This window comes from Mycteria americana, chromosome 8 (assembly GCF_035582795.1).
Source record: "Mycteria americana isolate JAX WOST 10 ecotype Jacksonville Zoo and Gardens chromosome 8, USCA_MyAme_1.0, whole genome shotgun sequence".
Classification (NCBI taxonomy): domain Eukaryota; kingdom Metazoa; phylum Chordata; class Aves; order Ciconiiformes; family Ciconiidae; genus Mycteria; species Mycteria americana.
Genome location: NC_134372.1, coordinates 14,210,206 through 14,229,916, shown reverse-complemented (window position 1 = coordinate 14,229,916; position 19,711 = coordinate 14,210,206). Strand labels below are relative to the sequence as shown.

General features: G+C 39.4%; 1 protein-coding gene across 1 annotated transcript in view; it reads left to right on the top strand.

The window, feature by feature from the left end:
- Nucleotides 1–18,793, top strand: part of ATP10B (ATPase phospholipid transporting 10B (putative)) — a 55,380-nt gene extending 36,587 nt beyond the window's left edge. Inside the window, exons 9-21 of the mRNA XM_075509482.1 lie at nt 879–1,058; nt 1,609–2,194; nt 2,729–2,835; nt 3,565–3,691; nt 5,205–5,389; nt 8,708–9,020; nt 10,221–10,297; nt 10,834–10,959; nt 12,311–12,511; nt 14,314–14,394; nt 14,504–14,608; nt 15,061–15,248; nt 18,286–18,793. Of these exons, the coding sequence (XP_075365597.1) occupies nt 879–1,058; nt 1,609–2,194; nt 2,729–2,835; nt 3,565–3,691; nt 5,205–5,389; nt 8,708–9,020; nt 10,221–10,297; nt 10,834–10,959; nt 12,311–12,511; nt 14,314–14,394; nt 14,504–14,608; nt 15,061–15,248; nt 18,286–18,793 (2,784 nt within the window). The remainder of the gene's footprint in view (nt 1–878; nt 1,059–1,608; nt 2,195–2,728; nt 2,836–3,564; nt 3,692–5,204; nt 5,390–8,707; nt 9,021–10,220; nt 10,298–10,833; nt 10,960–12,310; nt 12,512–14,313; nt 14,395–14,503; nt 14,609–15,060; nt 15,249–18,285) is intronic.
- The last annotated feature ends 918 nt before the right edge of the window (nt 18,794–19,711 follow it).

Genomic DNA, 19,711 nt, shown 5'->3' with positions numbered 1-19,711 from the left:
ATTTAGGGAACTTAGGAAAACTGTGCCAGATTGAAGGAGGAGAGGGTAATAGCTGAGATGAACTAGAAAGCAGCTAAATCACTTTGGCAGTTCCTTAAAGAAGGCATCCAAAAGTGTTGGCTCACAGGAGGGTGTCTTTTAAATTTGGAAGCTCTTGTTAAATATGGCCCTGAATTAAATCCAAACCAGACTCTGCTAACATGAAATTTCCATTAAAAGTAATACTCCCGTGGCCCTACATCAGATTAAATTGTAGGTAAGTGACATTGTTAAGTAGTTTGGCTTGCAAATTTAGGTTTGATTAGAAAGAGCGTGGTAGTAAAAGTACAGTAACATTTCAGGAACAAATGAAGTATGTATGTATTTATTTATTTATTTATTGTAAAAACTGAGGAAGAACAGTTTGAGACAGCTTCTCTTTCTGGGTGCAAAGCAAAATGACTCTGGAAACAGAAAGTGATACTGCTGTAACCAAGCCATAAGCACAACATATTCTCTGTTGAAATAACTATCAGTTCCCACGTTGAAATGGGAGATCCCAAATCCACTTCCATCTGGAAGGCCCTTCAATTCAGTAGTCAGCAGTTTCAAAGTTTGGGGATACAGTATAGATTATTCTTGATTTCTAGTAGATCTCGAAAGAAACGAAATTCTGAAATCATCATCTATTTCAAGATTCATTTCCTTCTAATTATCTAGTTATGCAACTTTTAGAAATGTATCTTTTTTTCCCTAGATATTAAGTACAAAAGGCATTTACCTTACATAATTCTAGGTATAAATTCAATAAGAGGCAAGAGGAAACTATCAAGTTGATAGTCCTTCCTTGGGGACAAGGGTAAATGGGAATAAACCTCATTAAGTAATTTCTCTTCCAGGAAAAGGATGTGACTCCCGATAGCAGGCTGCTGAGGCGAGTGAGAGAAGCTGCACTCCAGACTGAAAATCTTTCTCCTTTTATACATATGAAGACTTCCACATCCCTTACTGACTTTTTTCTTGCCCTTGCCATCTGTAATACAGTCCTGGTCTCCACAGCTACTGAGCCAAGACAAAGGGTAATCTAACTTTAAGTATATGAGGAAAATTGATTATGCTTCCATTTAACAACATAGACCAGTGTTCAGTGAAACCTGAAATGGGGAAAAATAGTTTGCTTGGGAGTTCTTCTCTAGTTCTTTTACCTTTTGTGTAATATCTGCTGTTTCACTGCCTCTGTATATCCCTTCCTAACATGGCTTTTTGTTTGATGAATAGCTATGGCTACCACAGTCTCTCCACTTTTTCTTTTAGATTTTATATTATATATACGGTCAGAAGTATGTTGAATATAGTGGGTTTTCTCTGATCTCCCTGGCCATTGACAGAACTACAAAGGGCTTGATTCCATCTCTGCTTCAGAGGTAGAGATACAAATCACCATCAAGTTTGGATGCCAGCTCACCTATGACGCCTCTACTGAATTCCCCCACCACAGTTAAATAGGAAAAAAAAAGTTGCTTTTCTAATTATCATCTTTTAGATAGAGAAAAATATATTAAGGTTTTGAAAAGTATCTTGTAGTTCACATTTATTTATTTTTAACCATAGGTTTTCTCATATTTCTAGGTCACAGTCCCACCACCAATAAAACCTTCAGGAATCACCCTGGAGAAGATTCATCAGATATTTCAACGGCTGAAATTAGCAAGCCTTAGTCAGTCTTTTTCATCATCTCAGTCTAGTTCAGACCTAGGCACTAGCTTCAGTGTAAAGAATGCCGAGGAGCATCTTGCTGCGTTGGATTGCTGTGACAATGACGACGACTGCTGTGCCAGGGGTAGAGGCAATGAGCTCCAGGGCAAAGGCAGCACAGATATTGGTAGTGCCTCCTTGGATGAGGTTTTTAAATCTGTGACTAACAGTTCTTTGCCAACAGACTTTTGTTATGAGGCTGAGAGCCCAGATGAGGCAGCACTTGTCTATGCTGCCCAGGCATATAGTTTTACTTTAGTGTCCCGAACTCCTGAACAGGTGACCGTACAGTTGCCACAAGGTACAGTCCTGACTTTCGATATTCTCTACACTTTGGGATTTGACTCAGTAAGGAAAAGGATGTCTGTAGTGGTGAGACACCCTCTAACCAAGGAGATTGTTGTCTACACAAAAGGAGCTGATTCTGTTATAATGGACTTGCTGGAAGACTCTGCCAAAGGTAATTGGCCAATGAGCTATTTCTGTTGCGTCTGCTATGAAGAAGTGCAAGAAGTTTGCAGTACTTTTTTCTGCATGAAATATTATATCTAGGCATTAGAAGTATAAAAAAAGAATAAGCTTTCTCTAGTGTTATCCTTGCAGATCAGAACTGAGGTATTTATTTAATCTGAGTAGTGCTTAGAATATGGAATGGGCTAATTAAAGCTGAATGACAGCACTAATCCATGTGGATTGTGTACTCTGCAATAATACTGTCATAAGGGCCTGACCATTGTATTTCAGCTTGTCAGCAAGAGTGCTATAACATTAACAAACAAACAAACAAAAAAACCCAAGTAATGTTATCTTAAAGGAAACAAGGATCTTTAGCAAGCTTTCAGCTTTTGCACAGCCAACAATTTTGAGGTTTTAAAGGAATTGCTATTATACTCGAATCTAGTTTTCTCTAATGCCCACTCTTTTTTAATCTTAGGCCATTAGGTCTGAAATTATCTGTGCTTAAAATACGGAATCTTTTCCTTGTATTTCACAGCTGACACTAAAGCAGAGAAGAGAATGAAAAGAATAAAAGAAAAAACACAGAAGCATCTGGACTACTATGCCCATGATGGCCTACGAACTCTGTGCATAGCTAAGAAGGTAGGAGGGCATTAGCCTAATACTGTTTACAGCTTTGCTCTGTACGTGTCAATAGATTTATATAATGGTTGTAATGCTTTCTGCTTCAGAGAACAAGCCAGATACAGCCCATCTTTTTGTCCCTCTATTTGATTGCTCTGCAGTCTTTTTTCCTCTTTTTCCTCAGTGTGAGCAGATGATGGATTTTTGGTCAGCCTCAAAACATTAATTTCTGTTTCCTCTATGGTAACTCTAGCTGACCTTCTGTACAGTGATTCCAAGCAAGAAATAAAAAGTCCGCAGGGGAGCCAACCTTTTTCTGTTTTGCTTGGCATTCAGCTTTCAAAAATCTTGCCCTCAGCCTGGGTTAGTACATCTCAGCCTGATACTTTAATACAGAAGTGTCTATGTGCAACAAATAGGTCATATTCAAGCTCTGGAGAAATGTAGAGCAACCTTCAGAAACTGTGTGTTCCAGTTCAGAGTCCCAGCTAAGGGCTGTGTGATCAAGAGTTTCTCTAGGTCATGTTTTTAAGTCTCAGCTGTAGGCCATTTATACAAACAGGAAGGCAGGTCTATTTTTCTCATCACTACTAGTTCTTGTAGACTTCTCTTGGAAAAGTTTGTTATTTTAAAGGCAACACAGTACTTTACCAGCCTGGATAGGAGTTAAGTCTCTATGATCCCGAATGTTGGCATTCTTCTCTTATTTAAATTTAAAATGAGCTCTGTTTAAATTGTGTTATGCAGGTCTTGAATGAAGATGACTTTCAAAAATGGGCCAATTTTCGTCGGGAGGCAGAAGCTGCAATTGACAACAGAGATGAGTTGTTAATGGAGACAGCGCAGCATCTGGAGACCAAACTCACCTTGCTGGGTAGCTAAAAATAAAAATTGTCATTGCGTGAAGTATCACTTGCTCTCCTGTGATATTCTTGGCAATCAGACAGACAACAGCTTATACTAATTTATGTCAAAAAGTCTTCCTCTGAGGTTTGGAAATCTCAGGGCTAGGGTATGGAGTCCAATGACAGTGTCTAAACAAGTTCTCGTGCATTTTGAGCATCAGTAACTTTGAAAAAATGTGCTGAAACTATCGTGTGCCAGGAGCAAAGAACATGTACATCAGCTGTTACTGTGGCTCAGCTGACACAGTAGATAATGAAGTTCCCATAATTCAATCATGTGTCTGTGTCCTTAGATAAACCTATAAAATACTATAAATTAACTTCAGTTTTGAGCACAAATTCCAAGGGAATTTTGGTAATTAAACTGTGTTATAAAAAACAGTAACTTAAACTGCTGTGCACACGTAGGCATTTTTGCTAGTGAATTCCTGCTGTTGTTGCATTGTCATGTTTGCTTTCTGCACTTTGTGAAAGGATATTTCATGTTAAAACTTACATTCATTGGCACTTGTGCATCATCTATCACCGTTGTATTTAATAATACTATTCTGTTAAATTACGGAGCACTTCAGTGCTTTCTTTTCTATTTTGTTTCCAAAGATTTTGTTCTTTAAGACTTTGATTTTCAGACTTGTCTCAGTCTCATCTTTCTGTGAATACAACCTGTGCCCATACTTCGTTATCCTGAATTTCTGTGATTGCAAGCTATTAGCATTATGGCTTCTCATAATCTCTGCAGTGATTTAAAAAAATTAGAGTAATAACAGTAAATGCCATAAGCAGAACCACATAAGAGGTAATGCAGATCTTGTCAGAATCTGTTACCTTTGCCAACTCTTAAGGCTCTGTGTGCTTTCATATTTTATTTCACAAAAAGTGTTCTTTCAGCTTAAATCATTATCTCTTTAATGTATCACAGTTACAGCATCTTCAAACTGACCTCTAGTGGAAGAGATAAGAAAGGGAGTATGGTGACATTCAGATGGTGATGTACCATCAGGATGAGTGTTGGCATCTGCTTCTAAATTTGTGCATTTACAAAAAGAAAACTTACTGTACTGTTTCTTCTCCCTTTCGTGGGTGAAGCATCTAACTTGACAATAGGGATAGCTTTCATTTAAATAGTCAAAGTTCATCTTTTCTGGTTGCTTTGATGGGACTTAATGTGGTACTTTAAAAATGCATATGCTGTAATTCCTCTGCCAGTACATTGTCATTTTGGACTATTAAGAAGAAATGAAATGCATTGTTCTAGCAATGAGTAAAATGAAGAGCCAGAACTTCATTGCTGACACATTCAGATCTTAATCCAAATGCAGATCTTGTGCCTGTGTGTTTATGTGCTGAACACTACCTTGGCTCCGCTCTTGATAAATTCAGGATCACGACTGGAAGTCAAAGACTTTTTCTTAAAAAAGGAAATAGTAACATGATTTCCAAATGAAAGAAACTAGTTCACTTCTTCTTTTCCTGTTTGCCCAGGAGCAACAGGGATTGAAGATCGGCTGCAAGATGGAGTGCCTGACACTATTGCAGCTCTTCGAGAAGCTGGGATACAAATCTGGGTCTTGACAGGAGACAAACAGGAAACAGCAGTAAACATTGCATATTCCTGTAAACTCCTGAACCAAAGAGACACTGTCTTCACCATTAACACTGAAAATAAGGTGAGTACAGAGAGATGCACAAAATTTTCTACCTTTCCCTTTCTTTGTGTCTTGCAGCTTGGCACTATTTTGCTTTAGGCTGCATTCAACGGAAGAAAACAGCCAACCAAAAACCCACATAGCAGCATTAGGCCAGAAACTCTTTAGACCACATGTAACAGGATGAATAGGAACACAAGACAGTTATGTAGAGTTTTATTCAATTGAAATACAATTATTTTTCCAAACGAAAATATTCTTTAAAAAAATGACCTGAATAGTGAGCTTTAGAAAGAAGGTAATATGCAGTTCAAGTGCCTGATTCCTTAATAATATTGATATCTGGCTTTTCATCTTGCAATGGAAATTTCAGTTACAATGTTATTTTAACTCCAGGTGATATCTGTAGGAAGACATTTGGAAAGTACTGTATGAATCAGTCTGGAAAAAATATGCAGGTGTAGATTTAATTAAATTCAGAACTTTCTAGTCACATGTTCCCTAATAAGATTAGGCTTAATCAGAAATTCATTACTGAACAATTTAATCCAGTATCTTTTTGTGTAAGCAGCATTTCACCATCTTGGAAACCTAAATATAGTTCTTGTGGGCCAGTTAAAAACAGTCACTTTCTTGACATTCCATGGTGGCACACGTACTGGTGTGCACAGCTATTCCCTGAATTTCCATGGGCAATAAGAAGGTCAGGCAGTAGGCAAAGCAAACGTGCTCCAAAATGAGGATAGTCACTTCAAGGGCGCGTCTGTCAGCTCCTGTGACTCACTAAAATACAGTGAACAATCTGTGGTGCAATCTACGGCTATTCCTGAAATCGCCTGAGTGGAAGAGAGAAAATAGAGTCCTAACTTTTGAAGACGGTAAATGCCATGAAGGATGGTGAAAGTAAAAGGCTTTAGAAAAGCAACCTTGGCTTTTGCAGATTGTGAAGCAACGTAAGTAGGGTACCAGGAAAACTATGCCTTGCTTTCGGAAAGCAGGATGGCCACTGCTGTGCACAGCCTGGCGTCTCATCCCTCCGGGCATCCTGGTGGGACAGATGGCCTTGTGAGATGGATTTAGGGGAGAGCAAGTTCAGCCATTATGGCTAAACCAGACCCGTTTGCTAAGGAGAAGTCAGCCCTGACCATTTCTAAAGCCCCAAAACAGGGTCCAAAATGCCAGCTGTGCTGCCCTCTTCTTTATTTTCTTGCTAGTGACCTCTCACTTCCCGTATAGCCCCGCGTGCCACTGCGGTGCCCCAGGCAGCAGCCGCTGCCCCTTTCCCAGGGGGCTGCTCTGTCCTTTCTATGCAGCGTACACTTGTGGCCCATGCTCAGCAGTAACGGGAGTTACCGTGAGACGAGCCTTTCTGTGGGCAGGCAGGAGGTTGAGGAGGGAAGGCAGGGCTTCTTTCTGCAACTAGGCAAGTCACTGGTCTCAGTTGCCTCAGTTTTTTCTCCCCGCAGAAGGGGGGTTACAGACACAAGCTTGCCTTTCTCTATAAAGCTATTGAGAGGATTAATTAAATATAGTTACAATACTGACTGTTTTTCTTGTGATAGGCAAGTGTATAGAGCAGTTAGATGGCCTACTTTCCAACTGCTTTTGTCTGCAGTTAGTAGCTCTCCAAACAAGAACAAACTCCTATGCAAATGTCTCTCTCTTTTAATGTTATGGAAATAGGGAAACACACAAAGATGATATGGAATTTGGCACGGAATACATTCCTTGCTTCAATGTGTAATTTCATTTGATACGCATATCTGCTTTAACGGAAGGCAGAATGAATATATTTAGGGTGGAAATTAGAAGATGGTTTCTGTCAGAGAAGCGATGCTGTAGGCGAGACCACCCTGGCTCCAGGAAACACATGGCGCATGCACTTACCCATAGCACCCTATATGGCCCTCAGATGCAAACTGTGCATGTATGGGTGCTTGTGTGAATACGTGTGGTTCAGTGGGCACTGTAGTTGTTCCACAGGATTTAGCTCCTCCCTTCAAAATTGGGCTGAGGACGCTGCTTCTGAAAGTGTCTCCCAATGGCAGCAGCGGGGGGAAGCAAATAATACATACAAAGGGTTTAACCCATTAATTTTGCCAAAGTCAACCCCTGAACTGGCTTCTGTGGGAAGGGACTCTCTCTCCCCCCTGAGCCCAGCAGCTTATTCAAACACTGAAAATTAAATATCTTCCAGGAAGAAGCAACACAAGTAGGGAGTTTGGCGATTCATTTAAAAAGGCAAGCCAAGACGAACCAGGAATTTCCACTACAATTTTTGGTTTGTTCACAGAAAGGTGATGCTTTGATATTTTTTAGAGGTTTTCAGTATGCAGGCTAGATGCGGCTTTTTATTAGATGTCAGAGGTACATTTGATTCCAGAACCTCCCACTTAAGTGTAATTTAAATCTTGCAAACATCCTACACATGTACCTTATGCAACATAAAGTGAAAATAACATTTTAGAACTGAATCATCACTCAATAAAGCTGACAGAAAAGGTAGAAAAGGGAGTGATTAGCTGCTCAGGTATTCAGTGCCATGCCACGGAAGGAGGACTTTTAGTACTAACAGGCAGCAAAGTAACTTTTAGATCATTCTGGGTTTTCTCTGATAGTGGTGTGCCAATTTAAGAGATCTCTATGGGACCTCTTAAAAGTGCTCCCCTTAAATCTTTTATATTTGATACTAAGTCAATTCCAGTTGTTTGCATCTGAAAGGGGACTTCGGTCCAAAATGAGGCAAATTTGCCCAGAGGGAAAGACTTACTTTGTGTTTGAGGCACAGTGCTGAGAAATATGAAGCTTTATTTCTGTCCTTAACTGTGACGCACACCTGATTTGTGACCTAAAAAAGGCCAAACTGTCAAAGTTACTGGGTAATTCTGAAAATCTGAACCTCTTGTTTCTCTACTGCAGTTTATTTCTAAGGGAAGCAAATGCTGCAGTATCTCACATCATTCATATCAGAACTAGATTTTAAAAATCTCCTTTAGAAAGAAAGGATTTTTTTTTATATTTCTGTACTCTCAGCACTGCAAATACACATATGTCCTCCTGATGTGAAGATTATTTTCTTTTCCTTTAAAATAATTTCTTGCTACAGTTACATATCATACTATCTGATAAGATGTGCAGTGTTTTCACTGAAGGATTTGATGACGTCATTGAAATAATCTCCAGTCTTACGAATCAGTGTTTCTCAGTCAGTTTTCCCTAATGTTTATCTGATAGGCTTAAACCCACTGGCATGACTATACAAACATATACTTTGTAAGTGCTGTGCTGTAAAGGGAGATGGAGATAACTATTTCTAGAACCACTTCTGTTTTCTCACAGGAAACGTGTGAATCTCTCTTGAATTTAACCTTGGAAGAGGTGAGGAAGAATTATGAGGTTGAAAAACCACGGAGGAAATTTTTTGGCATTTTCCCAACATCTTTCTCAGCCTCTGAGGCCCCCAGTCCCGAGTTTGGACTGGTGATTGACGGACGGACACTGAACATCATCTTCCAGGGGGGCCTGGAGGAGAAGTTCCTGGCACTGACGACGCACTGCCGCTCTGTGCTGTGCTGCCGTTCCACCCCTCTTCAGAAGAGCATGGTGGTCAAGCTTGTCCGGAGACAGCTTAAAGTGATGACCCTGTCAATAGGTACCTCCATTCTGAATCTCACAGGAGAAAGGGGGAAGGAGGTTCTTTCTTTATGAGTTACGGAAATGTGTGAAATATATTGTATGAGCTATCCCTTGTGCCTCAGACAGATAGAGTGGGAAAATAGCATTGAATAGTCTTTCCTGATCAAAAAGCATATGAAAGTCCTTCTTCAGCTTTCACTGAGCAAATCTGGCCCCCATTTAAACAAGATAAAGGCATTCCAAATTCAGAATCTCCCAGCAGTCCCCTTCATGCACACCTGTACAAATGTATGTACACATTCCCTCCAGAATGCCCTTGCTTTGGGCATGGAAAGCAGTCAATAGTAGTCACTTTTGTCTTTTCATAAAGCCCTTTTCCTGTCAGATTTTCCCAACTGGTAAAAACAGAGTTATCCCCAGAGTGCTATTAAGCACTGACTCTTTTGCTTTTTACCTCCAAAATTATTTGGAATGCTTTGAGTTTCCTGCTCCACTTTTGGTAAGTGAACCCACTAAAATCCTTGCAGAATTGATTTTTATGACTTAAAACTAAAAAATACACCTCTGTGGACCAAACAGAAAAGGAAGAGTCTAATGTATTTTAAGATTTCTTGCTTTGCCTTAGAGTTCAAAATATAAGCTTTCAGCCTTCCGCTTCATTTATTTTGCCTTACCAGATAACCTAATTCACAATCTCCTCATTGCAGGCAACAACCATGGCTATTCCTTCCATGGAAATTTGGTTATATATTTAACATATTGCTGCAAGTTGAAATGAGCAACAAGCCTGGAATTGACTTGTTACATTGTCAACTATAATCAAATTTATCATATAATTTGGAGAATTCAGTGAAGTAGGGTGCTGCAAAGCATGTTGCTGAGCATATGGAGTTCACGAAGCAGAAACATACAAAACAGTGCAGATGTAGATGGTGTCAGGGTGTCCATGCCACCACCCAGCTGGTCCCAATGTCGGGCTTAGCCCTGATAGAGCCAGGTCTCCTGGGAAGGAGGATGTTCCAACCAAGATCAGAACCTAGAGGTCATGATTGCTTGATGCTGCATATCAGTTACCCTAATTAAGATGCATGGTAGTACAGAATAGCCTTTGTTTATCAACATAGCTGGTTTTTTTTTTTCTTGTTCTGGTATAGGCATTTTGTATTGAGCACCCTTTCTTGCACCTTTATTGTTCCCTCCTGTCTTCCCATTCTAGGTGATGGTGCAAATGATGTAAGTATGATTCAAGCAGCTGATGTTGGGATTGGAATATCTGGCCAAGAAGGCATGCAGGTATCCCTTCAGTTTATTTCCTTTCCTCTTTTGTCACATGGTCTCTTGCTGCTTAATAAGTTTCATAGCAGCCCTATACTCTTGAGTGTCATCTTAAAAATGCAAGTTGGCATCATTACTGTTGTAAATTAATATGCAGTTTGTAATTATGGGTCCAGCCAAAAAAGAGAGTTTTGTGCCAACAATTAGCATGCATGGACAAACGTGTGTTTGCTCATAAGCCTGGAAAATTAGCAGATGCCTGTCCAGTATTAGGTTAGCATCTGGTTTCTGAATCATCTCTGCTATAACATTTCCAAGTTTTGTTGATTCTCTTTCAGTGTTTTCTGCCCCAAATTCTTTCCCACACATCCCCCTTCCTCATTCTCCTAAGATGGAGAGTTCTGCAGAGATAGAAAGTTCCAACTGTTTTCTGAAGTTTTTTTTTTCTACAATATTCAATAGTAGGAAATCATTTCAATGTCCATGTTCAAATTTCATCATATTGGGTGGGAAAAAGATATATTGTAAATTAACTTCTATTCTTTTTACCAAAGGCTGTGATGGCTAGTGACTTTGCAATATCCCGATTTAAGCATCTCAAAAAACTGCTACTTGTCCACGGACATTGGTGTTACGCTCGCCTGGCAAAGATGGTGATTTACTTTTTCTACAAAAATGTGGTAAGATTATTAAAATTCTGGAAGTTTTCATCCCAGCAAGGGTTATGTCCAGGGCTGGGGGGGGGCGGTGTTGGTTTTTGGTTTTTTGCAGGTTATACTCTTTCTTTTTATGAAGCTACAATTCCTGTTTCTTCACTTTGCAAGTCTATAGTATGCTACCTCCTTCTTAGTAATGTGCTGCATAAAGCGTTGAGGAAAATATGGGTTCTACATATATTTTGAAATAGCATTATTGCAGAGGGAAAAAGGACTCAAGGCTTAGTAACTTTTATATGGTAGTTCAAGAAACTTTAGTAATAATACCCATGAGCCTCAAAATAAAATTTGCATAAGGAAGAGCAGATTATTAGTTCTAGAATATAGAAGATGACTCTGCACTAAGAATTGGTTGCCTGTGAAACCTCTGAATTTTTGCATTTAATTTGATAGGAACCACTTGCAAGTAATGATGAAGTCATAGCTGGCATTTTTATTAAAAATTTAATGTATATGCAAATGAGCTGTGCATTGAAGAATAATGTAAAGTGGAAAAACCTGATAGTAATACAGTTTCTACAAGACTGTGCAAACAGTCCATTTGACATGAAATACACTCTAAGCATGAAAGACTATTTACTTAGAATTCAAAGTATCTATATTTTTTTTAATAATTTTGCATAAGGATTACTTCTTATCAGTGTTAAAATTTGTAGTGGAAATGGAAAATTTTTTTTCTTGATTGGGCACCCTTTTAGAGTTCAAAGGATATTTATTTGCAATGCGAAATAGCTCTCCAGACTGGAATGCTGCTGTTCTATTATCTCCCCAGTACCATTAGGGAGCAGGCGGCCTTTGATTCTACATGGACAACCAGTTTGTAAAAGGATTTTAAAATTTGGTGCTCAGAACTGTGAACAGGTTACTTAATTATTCTCTAACATTTTCCTAAAGAAACCTAATGGCTTTTAAAAAGCTGTATCACAGTGGATTGGTGTGAAGTAGACGCTTAAGATATATTGCTTTATGGAATAAAGTGCAGAGCTGTACTGACGGTACCTTTAACCAAAATAATGTCTTCTTGGGAGACTCTGTTAATAACCAACGTACTACCTAAACCTTGTAGGTGGAACTATGAGAAACATAGACCATCTATGCATTGCAATCTAAAGGGTCCAGATCAGCTGTAATAGTAGGGAACAGCATGGGGAAAGGAAGAGGATGTAAAGGAGAGGCCACAGGAAAGGTGCAGCTTCACGACTCCCACAGCCCAAAGAGAAACAAAATCACATCAGCATGAAGGATGTGCTTCTGCGCACGTGGGGAGCCACAGTTCAGCTTGTAACAGGATGTTGTGTTTGTATTTGCTTCACAGAGCTACGTCAACCTACTCTTCTGGTACCAGTTCTTCTGTGGGTTCTCAGGCAGCACAATGATAGATTACTGGCAGATGATTTTTTTCAATCTCTTCTTCACCTCAGTGCCCCCTCTTCTCTTTGGAGTCCTAGATAGAGATGTTTCTGCAGAAACACTTCTAGGTTTGCCCGAGTTGTACAAGAATGGACAAAATTCAGAGGTATGTCTTGATTGCTGAAATAAGTGCTTGATAAGCCAAAGGACCACAGGTTTTTTGTTTTGCGAGGAGGAAAGGAAGAGAAAACTTCAGACTTACTTGGAACCAAATGATCCATTTATGGTTTTTAGTTTACTGATGTCCACTAAAAGAAGCTACAATTGTAGCTGTCAGAAGAACTGGTAAGGAACATATGATTGAATATTCTTCCTGGAAGTGAGGCTGGGTGCTTGGTCATAGTTAGAAGATGTAAATGGGAAAGTTTATTCTTCCATTAAATATATGGAGCAATCCAGTTTGGTACCAGCATGCTGCATTATAATAAGCAAAGTGATATGCTGGTGAATGAGCTCTGTGTTTGGTGTCTCTGATCTGAAGAAGAGATGATGGAGCAAATGTGTGTGTGTATGTATATATATGTACATACCATATATAGAGAAAATTTCTCAGTGAAGGCATAGGGAGAAATAAATAAAACAGGATGAGAAATGTAACGAATGAGGATAAAATAGTTTAGCTGGTCCCTGATTAAACTCTGCTCAGATTTGGTGCTTCAAACAGTCTCAATCTACTGAAGAAGAAAAGCTTGTTAAAAAGATTACAGCAAAAAGTGACAAGAAAATGCAAACCCTTGAATCAATAAACAACACGGCTTTTTTTTCTACTCACAGGTTCAGAACTACAGCTGTTAATATATAAAGGATTTTGTCACAGTTTGGTGTCTAGGCTGTTCCAGGCATGAACTGTTTCATTTATTTACTTCTTTTACTTTGAATAGTCAGTATTGGTAACCCTCAGAAAATATGTATGAAATATGTTATGTTTTTCCCTCAGTTTGCCTGTCAGGTTTAGAGAACCAGTCTGATCTCTGTATGTTTGCGAGGAGCACACATATACAGACATACATACCTGGTTTTGCATATAAATACAGTACAGTAGCACTTATTTCCAAATTGCCTTAACATTTTTAATAGGAAATTATGAAAATGTTAATAAGTAAAATTTGAAGTGGCCTTAGTTTTAAATCAGAAAATTGCAGGGTACTTAGGAATTCTCCTCTCTCCTTCTTTTTCTCCTCATACCTACTTTCATTATCCTGGAATGTGACTTTTAGCGCTGATGAACACTGGTGGTTCCCATCATCTTCAGGGATGTTTTGAAAAACCTAGGCAAGGGAGTGCAGAATTTGAGGATTCTCTGTAGGACTTTCCATTCCTTTTCTTAGGAGCTCTTGGACCTCACATATATGCAAAATATATGTTCTTTACCATTTTGAAGAGGTCGTTGTTGCTTTGGCATTTTGTCTGCATTGAAAGAAGAGGAGCCCAGCCTTCTGTCACTCCAATAATGCATCCCACTCCACAGGAGCTGTGGCCCCACAGGTCACTAGAGAAGTTTAAGTATGACAAGTAGTCAAATTAAAACGGCACAAAAGAGATGTTTCAATGGAAGGAATATTAACAGAATGGATTTTTGACCAATTCTATAGCTCTAGGAAGAGCTTTGTTTGAAAAAGAATTTGAGGAATGAGGTAATTTGGGGAGGGATGGGGCGTTCACGACATTCAGCTTAGTTGACTGGATAATCTTTTTAAGGTCTGTCTTTAGTTAACACAGAGAAAATGCCTGTTCAGAGATAAGCCTTTGGTCTAAATCAGCTGCTCAGGAGGCATTTACTCACGAAGGGAGACCAGTTAGCTATCATCAGTAGTCTGAATGGAAGAAAAACAGACAGCAATTATGTCTGCGGGACAGACTAGAGATGTGTGTCCCACTGTAATGACTGTTATCTATAAACTCCTGCAGATATACAAGCTGTCAACTTTTATTACTACAATGTTGGATGCCTTCTATCAGAGCCTCATTTGCTTCTTTGTCCCCTATTTGGTAAGTACTGGGGTCATTAATATTCTCATTCTCCTATCCTCCTTAAAAAATACAAAAATGCACTCCTGAATAGTCAGGGTTCATCACAGTCTATCTGCCTGTTTTCTAGACTTACAAGGACTCTGACATAGATGTGTTTTCCTTTGGAAACCCCATCAATACCATCTCCCTCCTGACCATTCTCTTGCACCAGGCTCTAGAAATGAGAACATGGGTATGTGTTTGACCAGTCCTGTTCACGTGACTATTTTTCTTTTCTGAACATAGCGTGCTGTGTAGACATGGCATTGTCTTTCAGAGTTATTTACCTGAATTCTGGGTCACAAAAAGTAAGTAACAGATGCTCTGAGATTTCACAATGTGCCAGAACTGATTATTAGCCTCAGGATAACACCTTGATGTGCGCAGCAACAGAATTTGCTTCTACTGTGCCTTTGCACAGGACAGTACATAATTTTTACATACTTCATACATGTTTCTTAATGAACTGTATTCACTGTCACTGTTGTTTTGTAAGTTAATTTCCAGGTATTTCTCCTACTGCACTTTTCAATAGCATGGACTATTGGATAAGTTATTTCCAACCTGTCTTTGTATCCTCCTGTCTTACATGCAGAGTCAGGGTCTCACAAGCATCACTGTCATTTCGTGCAATTCTGCTTACAGACCCTGTTCCACTTGGTAACGATGATTGGCAGTGTGGTGTTTTACCTCGTCTTCTCTCTGATCTACAATGCCGCCTGCGTGGTCTGCAACCCTCCCACCAGCCCCTACTGGATTATAGAGAAACAGCTTTCAGACCCCACCTTCTATTTACTGTGTCTTATTACCCCAGTCATCGCACTCTTGCCAAGGTTTGAATGATGCACTGTTTTCCTCTCGATTTTCATTTTGTGTATTTGTGGGCATTTGAGTGAAATAACAATAATGATGTGTATAGATATGTGATATGTCAGGCACATGTGCCGCACAGGGATCAGTGATCAGTGTGGAAGTCAGATGCCTGGGTTCAACTTTCCAGTTCATGAACCATTAATTTATGTTGTTATATAACCCTAGATAAGTCACTATGTATCTACTGCTTTTGTTTTCCCATTAGGAAAACCTTTGTTTCTGGGGTGCTGCAAAGTTTACCAGTATAAGCCTGCTACATAATTGTTCACTATCATAAACACAATCTTGTTGAGCCGACCAAGACTGGAAAGCAAGCCTTTGAAATATTCCTGTATGCTTTGAGAGTTACAAAATGTTTTCTGTTTCTTAAGTACATTACAGTGCTTTACAAAGTCAAATTTAAGAACATGTTTCTATATGAAATAATTTTCTGCATCCAGAGTTTTAGTTTTACTCTGTGTGAAAAATCAGGTATGTTAAAGATAGCTTTATCTAAGACTGAATACTGTTTGGAGAGGGATAATTATTTTGATAGGTTGCTGAAAAAAAAAGGTGTGAAAAACATAATGATTCTATTCCCATATATGTATATGGCAACCTTACTACTTTTGGTGCTTAATACCTTAATCATTCTTTAAGCAGATATGTTTTGTCTGAGTTGAACCACTTTTTAAAAAATCTTTATTTGTGCTTGGGCAATGAAATAAATGGGTTGGTTTTACTATCTTGCTAGTCTCCTTCTAACCCTAGTTGTCATGAAGTAGTGTAGCACACTGGTATTGCAAGAATCAGAAAAATATTTTTAGTATCTGATTTTGTAAGTGCTTTAAGGCATTAGAATCTGAGCCTTAACTTTGTCTAAAAAGGAACCTTTCAAGACTAGATTATATTTTTCTTCAAATTATTATTATTATTTCCCCATTTGAGTTGAGATGCTCTGGCGATTGCATGTTACGTTATATAACTTCAGGTCAGGATAAACAACACATAGTTCAGTAAGGTCTGATGTCTTCTAGGCAGGGCATCTTGTTCCAGTCTGTCTTGCTCCTGTGTGATTTTTGTTTTCCTGTCAGCCCTCATTCACAGTGTCATTTTTGACCCTCAGCTTTCTACTGAGAGCTACATCAAACACGTGGTTAGAGAACTTATATCTCCATCTTGGGAATTCCGCACGGTTAAGATCGTTGCTGCCTCAGCAGGATACTGAGCTTAAAGATTTGTATCTTGATATCTTCAAAGTTGGACAACTGCTATTCCATCATATAGGTACCCCAGATTATTTTCTGCAGAGTCCTCAGTTCACAGAGTATCCAGCCCCCAGTTTCTGCTACAACTTAGCTGTGTCAGCATATCACAGCAGTGGTGAAACCACCCTTTGTTAAAATGCACTTAATTTTAAGTTTCGGTTGGTTCATCTCACCATGCTGCTGGCTCCCTATCTCCTTCAGAAACCAGCTGGAGCCTTGAGATTCTGGTTTCTTTCTAAGAGGTTTTGTTAAAATCCTTGCTGTCCTCAGTTCTTCCTTTTGCTACTGCCTTCTGTGCTAGCTGACATTTCTGAGACACTGCAGGCATTCTGTGGGGGCTTGCCTGTGCCCTGCCAGAGTGCAGGCTTTTCCTGGAGCACTGTCTGGCAGCACTTTGCAGTGCATCCTCTGTGCATATGCATCTCAAAGCTGCCCCTGAACTTTGTTTTGGGACATGAACTGCACAGCGTTAGGTACTAAAACCCTTGAGTCTGAGAAGAAAGGGATCTGAATTTCATGTTCATTCATTGGCAAGGGAAGACACTGTGACTCTTGGAGGATTTCAACATGCGAACCAGATAAATTTCTCCAGCTGTGGAAGGCAGACTGTGGTCTGCCAGGAAGCCCTGCAGAGGCCCAACAGGTAATTGAGTCTCACACCATGCAGGGCTGCGGGAAGGGCAGGAGCAAGTGAAAGCAGTTCACGGGACAGAACACAGAGTTCTCCTTCCCTTCTCTGTCCTCCTGTCTGGCCCACCTGCAACTTGCACAGAAGATACAGAGGACAACTTGAGGGGATAGACAGAGGACAATATGATCCACACCAGACCTACACAGACGGACCTGGACTCTCTGTAGTTGTGCTCTTAGCTGCCCAACCGTGACTAGCAACTGCACAGTTCCCAGACCTGAGATGCTATGGGATTGACCAGCCTGAGCACAGGCACAGCAAATATGTGATTATCCACTCCTACTTGTGCAGATAGGCCTGAGAAATCCATTGCCTTAAAAGCCTTTTCTGTACTTAGTCTAGCTTGTTAGGCTTTTTAATCTCGTTATACTTATTTATGCATACATTTAGCAGCAGGATGTGAAGGCGGCAGCTTTCTTAATGCAATTTCAAAGAGTCCCCGTGTTTGTTTTAAAATGCATATTGAGGCCATCTATGTAAAGGTCAAATCCTATTAGAAAGATGCTTTGAAAGAGACTTCAGTTTTCAGACAAAACTGACATGACATGGAGAGAGGATATGTGCTCTCTCGCTGCACACAATATATAGTTATATAAGTTCTCTGTCCCGCAAAGGGCAGGTAGGACACTTTTTTTTTTGCTGCTTCCTGAGCAAATCCACAAGCTGAGGTTTTTAAATTTCTGGGTTTATGTTATCTATCAAATTAAGATCCCTTCTTTAGCCTGTTCTAACAGTATAAATACAATCTCAATCTCCTCAAATACTGCATGTCTTGGTGAGCTTCTGGGTATCTTTCTTGCACTGTTCAGCAATCAAGTGGTTCTATTATCATTTATTTAGTATTTATATACATGTAGTTCAGTCTATACAGGTCAAGATAAGTGTATATTTATGTATGTTGCATTAAGATCCAGGAGTCAACTTTCATCTACCAGGTATCAGGTGTCTACCAGATGCCTGTAGAGCAATGAAAAATTAGCAACTGGATTTGTGTTATGTGATGCAGATTATGGAAGGAACCCACTGGTAAGACAATCCTTTCTCTTCCTCTTTCATCAGGTTCTTTATTTTTGCTCTACAAGGAACCTTTGGAGCATCTCTGATTCTGAAAGCACAACAACTAGATAAACTTCCTAAAGGGCAACAGGATCTTGAAATCCAGAAATTGAGATCAAGAAAACAAACTACTTCTGGTGCACCTGTAGCATCACCTGCATCTAATGATGACCCTGACCAAAACATCAGCCACTTATGTGTGTCACCATTTTTACATCCAGTGGCAGCAGCTGTGTCTCGTGGGGACACAGAAAGTCAGGGACTTTCTGCCTCTGAAGTGAATCCTCTCAGGAAATGGACACCTGAAGAAGGCTACTATTTCTTTAATAGATGGGCAGAGGAAGAATCTACTACTACAGACTCTTCGGCAGGACCTTTCTCTGGCCATTACCCCCTTGTACCCAGCAGGGTAACAACTGCTGGACAGGACAGTGGCAAACTGACTAAAGATAATGCTAATAGTTTTAACCATGGAAGCCATCGGCGATCTGTGAGTGCAGTGACGCTCTGAAGAAACATTCAGAAATGGGATCCACAGCCTATGTGGAGAAGGATACCGTAGGGGAAATAAAAAGTCTATTTATACTTAACCATGATGCTCGCTACAAAAGGAGAGAGAGGCGTGTGGAGAAGTGCAGTAACATCCCTAATATGCAACTTTTCCTAAGTGCATATATAGTTTGGGTTTGTCTTTACATGACTTCTTGATCTTCCTGGGTTTGTCTCATTAGAGGAATGCTACATGAGCATCACACAGTTGCTGAGAAACGTACAATTGCTTTCTTTCATCAAGGAATATTTTTCTTTTACAGTAATAGGGAATAATTGTACTAGTGATGTTTCAATGTTATTATGCTATTGAGGTAATAGAAAGAGAATCCATTCTGTATTAAGCTAAGTCTTAGAGCAACACATCCCACTCTAGCTTTTACTATCAAAGTCTTTAAAAGAACTTACTAACTTAAAAATTACAGTTATGCCTGGAAAAAATGTCACCTCCTGGTACTAAAGGTATTTGCAGAATAACAGCATCGGAAAGAGACTAGAGAATATTCCGATTTTTAATATATGGACTTTATACATATAACAACATCAGATCTATAGTCTGTTTTCCCTGAACAGTAAGCTCAGTATTTTTATGCAGGCAGTGGTTTGACCTGATACTGTTAAGAAAAGGACAAATGAGTTTATGAAGTAGAAGAATGCAAATGCTGAACTACAATAACTGACAGGATAACTCAGGGATAAGTGGAGTCTACTTCTTCATACCTACAAAAGCAGACAGATATAACAAGTCAAATTCAAGAATTTATGTTCTAGAATTCTAAAGTTGTCCCTGCTTTTTCATCTAGAAATTCAGTTTCTTCCTTCCATTCTCTATATTATTATGTAGTGTTGCTGCATTCAATCAAGTATAAATCATGCTCCT